At 39.0% G+C, this 12,560-nt stretch overlaps 1 protein-coding gene across 1 annotated transcript in view; it reads left to right on the forward strand.

Moving 5' to 3' along the window:
- Positions 1 to 1,073: 1,073 nt before the first annotated feature.
- Positions 1,074 to 12,560, forward strand: part of CFTR (CF transmembrane conductance regulator) — a 196,237-nt gene continuing 184,750 nt past the window's right edge. The window contains exon 1 of the mRNA XM_019924883.3: positions 1,074 to 1,248. Coding sequence (XP_019780442.1) covers positions 1,196 to 1,248 — 53 coding nt within the window. The 5' untranslated portion in view covers positions 1,074 to 1,195. The remainder of the gene's footprint in view (positions 1,249 to 12,560) is intronic.

Consider the following 12,560-nt stretch of genomic DNA (forward strand, 5'->3'; position numbering starts at 1 on the left):
GCAAAAACTCGGGGAAGCTAGAGCGCCCACACCTGGGAAAGCTTAGATGCCCTTCAAGAGTTGAAGATGGCGTTTCTCTGAGGCAGGTCAGCGTTAACATGCTACCTTCGCTTCAAAGATTGTTTGGATTCCTTTCAGTGTTATTGGTCAAGATATTTTGCCGAACGAGACTAGGAACTATAGGATGGCGGGTGAGTCTACACACTGGCCGCTTGTCATCATCGTAGTCGCTAACACACACAAAAGCCTTCTTGAAAACTGCAAGCCGGACTGAAAAACTTAGGACAGACAATGAACAAATCCTGGGCGGGTAATGGACAAAGCGGCAATTCCTCTTACGTCCTTATAGGGATTCCCTCCACCTGAAGTACGGCTCCTAAGGGGCCACACTTGCAGCTCACCTAAGCCTGAAAACGAACAAGCTTGGTTTTTCCCTCTGACACTCAAGGGAAGCGCTAAGGCGAACACATCAGACGCTGCCGTGGAACTTTGCAGCTCTCCGAGGCTGCAGTTTGCTACAGGAGAGACATCTTTTCGTTCCCCTTTCAAAAGGCACCGTGCAAACGTAACACGAACCCGGCTAGGATCTCGGAAAAAGGGAGGAGGAAGAAGGCTCGGGGAAGTTGGCCGCGGCGTGCCTTGGGTCTCGCGGAGCCTGGGGCGCAGGAGGGTCCAGGAGGCTCCCGGCGGACTGACTGGCGCTGCTTCCGCTGGTGGCTCCTTCTGTCTGGACCTGGAGAGCGGCCGCGACGGTCCCCCGCCTGCGGGCTGGGCTGGGGCCGGACGGTAGGTAGGGACACGGACCTGGAAGGAGCGCGCGCGAGGGAGGGAAGGCTGGGAGTCAGAACCGGGAAAGGGTGGCGCGGAGCAGCGAGGGAGGGAAGGAGGCGAGAACGAAGGAGCGGGCGCGGCACGGACGCTGGGCGCGGACGGGGTGGAGAAAGCCGCTAGAGCAAATTTGGGGCCGGACCAGGCAGCGTCCAGCTTTTAACCTGGGCAGTGGAGGCGGGGGAAGGAGCGAAAGGAGAGGGGAGGTGTGTGGGGTAGGGGTGGGTGGGGGGAGTTGGAAGCAAATGACATCACAGCAGGTCAGAGAAAAAGGGGCGAGCGGCAGTCTCTGAGAAGAGTAGGGCGTTTGGCATTAGGAGCTCGTGCCCGGCCTGCCCCGGCAGGGACCCCGGTGCTCCCAGAGACCATGCAGAGGTCGCCTCTGGAAAAGGCCAGCGTCTTCTCCCAACTTTTTTTCAGGTGAGAGGGTGTCCAGCTGAGCTTTGGAAGCACACGTGCCCAGGAAAGAGGAGGACGCGTGTATGGGCTGGGTTTTGGGGAAAGTGGAATAGTTTTTTAAAAAGATGCGCTGTCATTCATTGCTATGGAGGAGAACGAGGATTTTGTGGAATAAGATAGAAAACATTAGGAAGAGATAAAAGAATAAACTGAAGCCGATTGTGTGAATAAAGAGCCTTAGCTTAACCCTGAAGTTTTAACTACTTGCAGCTGAAAATCACTCTCAAGACCCAAATGTGCTACTGTGCAATTGTCTCCTTAGATTTTTCTAAGAAACTTGTGAATTATAAACTTGTTAATAACAAATACTTACGTTTGGCCCCTATTTTTCCCTCCTTCATGCCTTGGAAACTTAGAAGTCTTCTTGGCTCATGTACTACAAGTGCCATGCCTGCATGTAGTAGGTGCTCAGAAAACACTTGTTGACTGAATTTTGAACGTTTATAGGGGAGAAATATAAAGTGGGTAATATGTGCTTAAAGTTTTTATTGTTATGATACTGAGTATATCTAACAAGTATTTGCCACAATTCCATTATTCTTTCTTTTAAGAATGAAAGCAAATCCTTCGAAATATCTGTTTTTAAAAAAGCCAATTCTACAAGCTATACATTTTAAAAGAGGGGTCAGAATTACCATGGAAATGTGAAACCATGGGAATAGGTACTGAAGTTAAACCAACTGACATTTAATAAATTGTACTCTTATCCTACTTTACATGTGATGAGCCATAAAAGCTTGTGAACTTCATCTAATGAGATTTTAAAAAATTGAGTCTAAGTTCAGAGTCTTAGGCAAAGTGTAGTTAGATGTAGCATTTCATATTTGAAGTGTTCTTTGGATACTGTATCTACTTTGTTTCTGTTATACTTGTATGAATGAATAGGTTCAGCTCTCTCATGGGATATTACTAATTCATAATTATCTAATGAATCAGCATACTTAGGTATCAGAAAAGTCAAATACATTAGAAATATGCTCATATGTGTGTGGGAGAAAGGAGCTTGGCTTTCACATCTTTCTAAAATGTTTTATTCTCTGAATGTGCAGCAAACCTGGAACTCAGGTGTTAAGGAGAGGGCATAGGCCGTAGAAGGAGAGCTCCTCCCTGTGGATGGGAGAGAAGGACTTTACTGTTTGGAATTGCCTCTTGGGTGGGTGTTTTCAGCACCTTTTGTTACTGCATCTGTATGAATGGAATTGTCTGTTGATCTGTTTTCCTGTTATTTACAAAATCAGAATGGTAATTGGCATAAATTGTAGCCTTTCTACTAGAGCACTTGGAGGAACCTAAATGCCATTCTGTCTAAAAATGCAGTTTTAAAAAAAATGCAGTTTTCAGAAGAATACATATCCCATGGCTACGTCTAAGTATAATACTAAGGAACTTTAAATTAGCTCATTGTTGATTTAAATTATATCACTGTTGGTCTATCAAAGTATTTTTTTCTTTTTTTAAAACAGATCACCTTACACATTTTGGTATAGTTTTAAAAATGCTCTCAGGTGGGTTTGTTAAAAAATAAATATTATAATGGCTACTAAATTTGTGAAGAGCATACTCAGTCCTGCTCTTCAAACTACTTTATAATAAGTTGCTCTAAGAATAGGTATATTTTTAAAAGTTAAGTTCCTACTATTTATAGGAACTGACATTCACCTAAAGTACCAGTGATTATAAACTTCCTTCTGGGTTGTAATTCTGAAAAGGTAAGAAACGTATTTTCTGTCTTCGGATTAGACAGTAGTCCTGCTTAGTGGTCCAGGGTTTTAGGCCTTGGATTCAGATTGCTTTGATTCAGATCCTGGATCTGCTACTTAGTAGCTCTGTGACCTGAGGCAAGTCCCTTAACATCTCTGTTTGTGTGACTTGACCTTTAAAACTTGGACACTAGTAGGACCGATGTCTTACGCGTTAATCTGTTGAGAAAAATGCATGTACAGTCGTTAGCCTAGTAAATGTTAGCTGCCACTGTTATTATTATTAATTACCATATTTTTACATTCTTTACAATAGCACATACCTTGTTTATATAAAATATTCAATTCATTTTTGTTGAATATAATTTTATGACCATCTGTATGTGCAATGAATGGGCCTAGATGAGAATTTAATTTAGGAAAAAGCTCGTCCAACATGGCATTACCAGATATACAGGGAAAAAGTCATATGCTTGTGTCATATGTTGTTAAATGCCTCAGAATTTAACTTTCTGGGTATGATCCATTCAGTTTCAGAGTCATAAAAGATTAAGCTGTTTGGTCTGGTTTATAGATTATATTAAATATCTCTTTTATTGTCTAGATTTTGTTACTGGGAAAACTAATAATGTTTAGGAAAAATTTAAGTACTTTTTTTTTTTTTTTTTTTTTTTTTTTTTTTACGATACGCGGGCCTCTCACTGTTGTGGCCTCTCCCGTTGCGGAGCACAGGCTCTGGACGCGCAGGCTCAGTGGCCATGGCTCACCGGCCCAGCCGCTCCGCGGCATGTGGGATCTTCCTGGACCGGGGCACGAACCCACGTCCCCTGCATCAGCAGGCGGACTCTCAACCACTGCGCTACCAGGGAAACCCTAAGTACTTTCTTAATTTTGCATGAATTTCACATCAAGTATGAAATTTGAAAGATATCTGAGGTGTCATAATGCATAAAATAATAATAATGTCAATATTATAAACATAACCTAAAAGAGAATTTCACCACAAAAATTCAAATAGTGTGTATCATGGAGACCAAGTTACATTGACTTAAAGCTTTTATGAAATACAAAGATGTTTTTAAACTAGAGGTGATATATTTGCATAGAATTTATAATTTATATACCAGTGCAATTGATTTACAAATGTTTACCAAGAGAGATTATGTTTTTCATTTTTGAGCAATTTGTCAAGTTTACATTTTCTAACTTTTAAAGGTGGTTATTCAGTTTGTTCTCTGTCTTCTCTCATGTCCTGAATTTCCCATATTCTCTTTAGATGTTAGATTGTGTACCAAACCATGTGTCAGATGACACAGCTTGAATTTTGGTCATGGTTTTCATACCAGAAGTCTAGATCTATACTTGAGGAATTGTCAGAGCCCCACAGAATCCATGTGTACAATGCCACAGTTTTCTTACTAAGACTGGATATAGGGGCCCCCAATAAATTCCACAGGTAAGTCTCAAGTAAGACCAAAAAGTAAACAAGGTTAGGCTCTAAAGTGGAAATTCAGCAAAGAGTCGAATATTGTAAGTCTCAGGTTAATAATAAGATAATTTAAGTTACTTTTGTAATCATTAAATATGAAGTAATGAGAGATTTTTAAATAAATACATTAGAATTTCTACATCAGGATGGACGTGGTGGATCAAAGTAGCTACCAGTGAAATTCTGCCTTTGATCAGAATATTTTTGGATTCTTTTAATGCAATTAACTTTAAAACAGTATATAAATTTATTCTCATAAGTAGCTTCATTACCTTTTTTAGCCATTATTTTATAGTCATAGCTTGCTTTGGATTAAAAGTTATATTACCCAGACCAATCACTTGGACTTGCTTCTAAATGACTTTTGATTGTAGCTCAAAAAAGTATAAAGATTTTTCATCATAATTTGCTTTGTTAACAGCCAAGTGCTACTTAAGCTTAGGTATTATCATTCCAAAAGTGTATTGCAAACTTTAAAGACATTTCTTAATGAAGAGAAACGAAAGTGCTTTGAGCAACAGAAGATGATTACAGCAAGTATGTAATGAAAGACCCATAAAGATGACAATTTTGAAGAGGACCACACTAATTTGGTTATATAAATTACAGTATATGTAAAAAAAAAAAAACCCATCACAATGACTTTATATTTACATTTTATTTACTTTTTGCAAGATGTGAGGGAATCTAAAATTATGGCAGAGCCATAAGTATTTTTGCAGTTTGTTGGGGGTATTTATAGAAATGTTGCCAAGGGAGACCAGATGGCCACTCAAACAAGGGCCTGTTCCTATCCTGATCAATACACATATTGTATCTCAGGTTCGTCTCTCAGACAAGGCTTAGACTATCCAAATCAAAAGAAATAGATGCATAAAACAAAATGCCAGTATGAGTTGCACAATTCGTATTGATACGTACAGCTGCCAAGGGTCCCTCGATAGCATGAGTTCATTTAGTCAGTCAGTGGGCAAATGCCATCCAGTGAGGACAGCCCAGGGTTCCCATACATTCTCTTGGCTTTGTCTCTTGTAGGAATTGGAGAAGGCCACTTTTGGGACAGGGGCCCCTCTGGAACAGTGTTGCCTGAACGCTGACAAATGTTGACTCCCTACACCAGTCCCCTAAAATTCCTTTCTACCCATCTGTCTTTTGCTAATCATGATTTTTATGATACAGTTCAGATTTGCAACTTGGGATATGTGTCAAGTTTGACTGATTTAACTCTCAGTTCTAAAAGTACCTCCTCTGCATGATATTACTAAAATTGTAATTATATTTTATTATATAAAATATATGTGTATATATTAAGTTTCTTCTAGTTCATTTTGCAAGTTTAAAAAATTCCTCCTTGGTTATGAAGTGTATTCCAATAGTTTTTATATGCTGGTTCAAATTATTACTCAACTCTCTGGGAAGATTCTTATATACTTATAACACATACCATACAGTGTAACTGTAAGATTCCATCCCTTGCTAAAGAGAGAAGTGGAATCAGCTGTCTTAACTAGTTCATTAATATTTTATGTTTGATGTGACTGTCAAAATATCCTCTAGAGCCAACTGATACACTAGGGAAATCATGGTTTTTCAGTTTTCCATTAATGTTTCATGGGAAGAAGTAGGAGTTAGTGTGATAATATTCAGTGCATAAATGTTAAAACTTGTTTAAAAGGCCCTTAAATGATCCCCAGTATAAAATGTATTATTATTATCAGTGTCGCTTCACAGGAACCTATAATTTCAGTGATAGAGCTACAATATAAGTATAGGATTGCAAAACCATCAGGGAAGGGTGTTAACCGTTTAGCGTGCAGCTATATGTTGTTTATCAAAACTTTAAAACCACCTCTGACTCAGCAGCAATTTTGGCAATTTTGATTCCAGTGATTCCTGACGCATCTGTGTAGGGCTCTTCCCTGGAGCAAAATCTCTGTGATGCAATGATGTCAAGAGGAGAAAACAGATTATGATAGAGGTCTGGTTGTTTGGGAACCCTGACTGAAGGCTTACTTTATAAATATGTTAACATTACTATTTCAGGTGCTTCTCTTCAGCTCCTAAGATTTTACCTTGTGGTTGTTTGAAAGTAAAATTAGCATTACAAAGTGGCTTTGCTATTGAACCTAAGAGTTTAGGCTTCTTTTTGCAAGAAAGCTGTAAAAATTCACTTAGATTGCTTGATGTAGAGAACGAATATATTCTTACAGAGCTCTGAATGATCTGTTTTCACAGCTGTATCCAAGCCGCAAGACTTGTCAAGTTTGCTATTCTTTGTGCAGCTCTGTTAGCTTATTACTATCTTTTGACATCAATGACTCTTTCAAATTGTAAAGCCCTGGATGTCAGGGCCTTCTATGACTTGTTTAGTATTCAGACCATTTCAAGACTCCTGCATGCAACAGTTTACTAAATATTTCTTTGTGATGATGATAATTCCATGGTGATCCATGGAGATTTATGGATATTGTAGTTTGTTGACATTCAACAGTCCTGTAATACAGCATTATTCTGATAAAGAGAGGTCAAAGTGAGCAGGACCCTGGACAGATTTTCTAATACTTAGAGTAATTATTCCGTGAAATATTTCTTATCTTCCTTTATAGCCAGGCCTTTGCCTTGCGGGAAGGCCTGCTTGCTAATTCCTTGCTTATGGGGTCAAGAAGTGATTTGAAGATTTCTGCTCAGTCCTTTTGGTTAAGATTCTTAGCTCTGAAACTGGACAACTGGGCTCTACTCTGATATAATCAGAGAATTCTCCCATAGGTTGCTTCAGAGAACTGAGTCAGAGCAATACTGGCTTTGTAGGTTATGATTCAGCACAGCTTGGAGGATACCTTAATTCATTAATTCACCACCTTCTGTATTCTATGAGAGGGATTTTGAAGGTTGACGTGGACAAGGAAGAAATTGGTGCTGCCTTCATGGAATGAGTTCTCTGAAACCCAGATTTTCAAGGGCTTATAGTAACTCTCCCTGGGCATCTAATCCAGTCTTAGACCGGTTAAGGAAGGCTTGCTGCAGGAGTGACTCTTGAGTTGGCACCTATCCAGACAAAAAGGGTAGGGCTGGGTTAGGAAAAATTTAAATACAGAAGTGGCAGACTGTGTGTAGCACTGGCAGCAAAAGCGAGCATGGCACCTTCAAAAGAGTCAAAGAAGTTCCCGGTAACTGGAGCATAAGATGTGTGACAAAGATTTGTGGGAGCTGGGTCTGGAACTCTAGCGAGGACCAGATCGTAAGGGGCTTGGTGAACTTTGTCTGGGCTTTATCATACTGAAAGTCAAAAGCCGTGGCTTTGTAGCAGGGGAGCAATGTGTCCAGTTCAAAACTGTTGCAGTTTTGCAAAAAACTGATGAAATGAAAGAGTAGCAGTTGGGATAGAGAGAAAGATGGATTTGAAAGACATTAGGAGGTAAAATCAACAGGTTTGGTAATTGATTAGAGGTGGAAAGTGAAGAAGAGAGAAGAATCAAGGATGCTGTCTAGATTTGCTGACATGGGTAGCAGTGGGTGGTGTTGACGCTTGCTGAGGGCAGAGGTTTCGGTTGGAGGAGGCATCTTGCGGGGGGAGGTGGAGGCTTATGAAGACTCTCAACTTCTTTTTGAGATGAAAAAGGAAATGATGCATACGGCTCAAGGCCAGGTAATATGATATTTGAAAACACTTTGAAGTGATTTAGAGCTTTAGGTGAGAGATAATTAGATGTCAGAGGTGACAGTCAGAATCGTAAATACATCCCTCACACTGTTCGGTAAAGTCCAGGGTGGTATCTAGGTAATAATTTAAAGTGCTGACTTTTTGAACTTTTTTGTGATATGGAGTCACCTGAGAGTGTGTCAGAAAAAAAGCAGCGGTATACTAGGGACAGCACTAGTTAAATTCTACCTAGAAATTCTACTTAGCACCCTCCGCTGCAAACCCACCAACTGATATATGAAGGGTCCCCACCCCACCATAACTTCACACATTTAAACAGCAGTTTTTACACAGCTGATTATTACGATCATAGACGTTTAAGAAGGACGTATGAAAATTCACTGGGGCTTTAAGTATTGTCTGCGGTGATTGAAAAAAATATTGTCTGGAATACAATCTGAAAAAAATATAACTGAAAAAGGTAATGCATGATCATTAGCAAAAAGGTATTTCAAAGTTACAGAAATATATAATGTAGAACGTGTAAGCCCATGGGTAACACTGTGGTTTCAATATATATTTTAAACCCTAATTTAATACCTAATACCACTATTAAGTTTTGTTAATCTGAAAGAAGAAGATTCTCATACTCTTGAAAAGATTACATATCATTGTTTTATGTTAAAACTTTGAACCTGTTAAAGCACACAGAAATTTCTTAGCATTGCCTACATAGGTGCAGCTACCTTCTGCCCAACTTCACACCCAACCCCAACACCTAGTGAAATTCTTAACTGAAGTTCTTAACTTCAGAAAGGGACACAGGAGTTTCATCTGTTACCAGTCAGACCATTACGTGAAAATTAAGCTTAATAGGCAGAATCCTAGAGGTGCTGACAGCTGTGTTTCGAGGAGATTCTAGGCCAGACCTTGGAGCCCAGTATTGGCTATGAGAGCAACAAGAAACTGAAGCCACTGCTTGCCAGGATTAGCAATCCTCATAGAGGCAGCATACTGGAGAAACTTTATAGGAAGCTCTCTTTGCACATTTTATTTATTTTAAATATCTCTACGAACTCTGGAAAATAGAACAACAACAAACCTGTACTTTTTCAGCCCAAATCCATTGCTATCCTTTACATGAGGGGTCGGCAAACTTTTTCTGTAAAAGACCAGGTAGTAAATATTTTCAATGTTGTGGGCCACATAGTCTCTGCCATTGTAGGGAAGCAGCCATAGACAGGATGCAAACAAATGGGCAGGGCTGCATTCCAATAAAACTTTATTTATGGGCACTGAAAATTGAATTTCATATAATATTTTTTTAAAAACTTCTATTGCAATAAGCTTCAGAATTTGCAGCTTTAAAATTACTTAGTTTTAAATAAAGATCTAGAAAAAATTTCAGGGCTCATTTGTAATTAACATTAGTGTATTCAATAATTGAGTAATTTTAAAAGTAAGTGAAACACTTAGACACGCAAAGTGGACTTTTCAGAAGAGGGAACAGTAGTTTAACATTAGATTAGATATTAACTTCTCAGAATAGTTTTGTCTTATAGGAACCTACTGACCATCTCTTCTTTACTTCTTTTTTGCGTATACATTTTTTTTATGCGTCCTTTAAGGTATAGGCTCTATCTTATCCATCTTTTGGTTCCAGCACCTGTCTGACTCCCTGGTGAATAGTAGGCCTTTAAAATATACTTGTTGGGGCTTCCCTGGTGGCGGAATGGTTGAGAGTCTGCCTGCCGATGCAGGGGACACGGGTTCGTGCCCCAGTCAGGGAAGATCCCACATGCCGCGGAGCGGCTGGGCCCGTGAGCCATGGCTGCTGAGCCTGCGCGTCCGGAGCCTGTGCTCCGCAACGGGAGAGCCCACAACAGTGAGAGGCCTGTGTACCGCAAGAAAAAAAAAAAAAAAAAATATATATATATATATACTTGTTGAATGAATAAAACTTGACTAATTCAGTTTATGTTTATACTTCTAAAATTTAATTTTTGATGGAAATGTAAAAATTTACTTATAAATATGAAATTTTAAAAACTTTCCATTTGACTTTTCTGAAGATAAAATATCAATTTTGAATAAAAATTTTAGTTGCTTTACCAAATCCATGAATTCTAAAGTATAACAAAATAGGAAAATTTGGTTTTTTTGTTTGCTTTCTTGTGTGGGTTACAGGACTTTCTAGGAAAATTCTAGGTTAAGTTAGTACACTATTATTTTTCTTCAGAAGATCAATGCTTTGCTAAAGATGAGTTTTCCACCTGAAATATTTTTTCTCTTCAAATATCATGTGAGTATTCTGGGTGCCTGACAGTTTAATTTTAAAACAGATTATTTCAATGATTATTTCCAGAATTTCTTCCTAAATGTATATATCACAATCTAGTCTTAAAAAAAAAAAGACCTTAAACTCAATTTAGTCTTGGACCTCTGAATACATTTTTCAAAATAATAAATAAGCTGATGAAATATTTATTACCAGAAGAACTTCTCCCTTTCAATCAAAGATAGGGTTGGCTTCTGAAACACATTAGCCTCTTTTCCGTCGCTTTTCATCTGAGATCTATTAGAGTTAATCTCTCCTATCCATAAAAGTGAATGTATATCTTGTATATATGGACTGTGAACAAAAGTGCACAAATAAATCCCCTATGGATTAATTTGATTATGGAGCAAACTTGGCTCAACATCATTCATGAAGTTAAACAATAGGTAATTTCATAAATCAGTTTCATAAATAAGAGCATAAAATATATAATGACGCTGAGATCCAAAATTTTATTCACTGTATTAAGAGTTTATAAGACTGATGAAATTAAAGCTCCAATTCAGCCATCCCAATAACATCAGAGCTAAGGTTTTATGCAATTTTATTAGCTAGAAAGACAAGCACTGTAAAATGAACTCATTAATGTAAAAGTAATTTTTGAAATACTAATGTGATTTTTATTCATTCATTTATTCATGCATGCATGCCTTTATTCAGTATAAATGTTGAATCTCTGATATATTCCAGGATATAGCAGTTTGAAGGCTTAGGCCACATATCAAAACCTATTATACATTCTAATTATTCTTTTACTAGAATTTTCACATTGATTTTTTTTTTTTTTTTTTTTTTTTTTCCGGTACGCGGGCCTCTCACTGTTGTGGCCTCTCCGGTTGCGGAGCACAGGCTCCGGACACGCAGGCTCAGCGGCCATGGCTCACGGGCCCAGCTGCTCCGCGGCATGTGGGATCTTCCCGGACCGGGGCACGAACCCGTGGCCCCTGCATCGGCAGGCGGACTCTCAACCGCTGCGCCACCAGGGAAGCCCCACATTGATATTTTTAATGAGACAGTTTTATTTCTCTTTGGAGCAAAGGCCATCATATATATCTATAGATTTTCCCTTACTCCATTTAATGAAGGGGGCCTAAATTTTTTATTGATTTACCAAATGACTGAATAAAGGTCATCTCACATAAACTTTTCTAAAGTCAGCAGTATAATTCCTTGACAGCAAATATTGTTTGATGTATTTAAAAAATTTTTAAATACTTCCTATGAAATGTAAAGATAAGATCATTACATTTAGAAATGTATATTGGATTTAGTCCTTGAACACAGTCTTTGGATCCACCGAGGTGTTAACTTGTAACTTGGCAGCCTTTTTGAACTCTCATACAAGGTTTTGCTGATGCAATTGTTTCTGTTTCTGCCAAGGGTAGCAACACAACTCTTGTCTTTCTTGAGTCACGGTCTGTCACTCCAGCCACTATTACTGCAAAGTAGAGTTAGATTCTGGGGTTAGTAGACACGTATGTTATTATTAAAAAACAATGAGTTGCCAAATCTCCTATCAATGAAAATTTGATCAAAGTTTAGTTATTCTGTTGGAAAAGAAATCTAGCTAGAAACAGGATTAAGAAATTCTTTTTTTTTCTTTTGGCTGCATTGGGTCTTTGTTGCTGAGTGTGGGCTTTCTCTAGTTGCGGCGAGCAGTGGCTACTCTTCGTTGCGGTGTGCAGGCTTCTCACTGCGGTGGCTTCTCTTGTTGCGGAGCACAGGTGTGTGGACTTCAGTAGTTGTGGCATACAGGCTCAGTAGTTGTGGATCGCGGGCTCTAGAGCGCAGGCTCCGTAGTTGTGGCGCACCGGCTTAGTTGCTCTGCGGCATGTGGGATCTTCCCAGACCTGGGCTCGAACCCGTGTCCCCTGCACTGGGAGGTGGATTCTTAACCACTTTGCCACCAGGGAAGTCCCAAGAAATTCTTTAGGTAAAAACTTATGCTCTTAAAATTAGAAGCCCTTCATAAATATCAGTATTTTGTATAGCTTTAGATAAGTGCTTCTCAAATTGCCAGTCACCTGCTCAAAAAATATATTAAGATAGATCTATGTATCTATAATATACCTTACATTAAATATGCAGATTCCTAGGTCCCACTCC

The sequence above is a fragment of the Tursiops truncatus genome, chromosome 9, assembly GCF_011762595.2.
Source record: "Tursiops truncatus isolate mTurTru1 chromosome 9, mTurTru1.mat.Y, whole genome shotgun sequence".
In the NCBI taxonomy this organism is placed as follows: Eukaryota; Metazoa; Chordata; class Mammalia; order Artiodactyla; family Delphinidae; genus Tursiops; species Tursiops truncatus.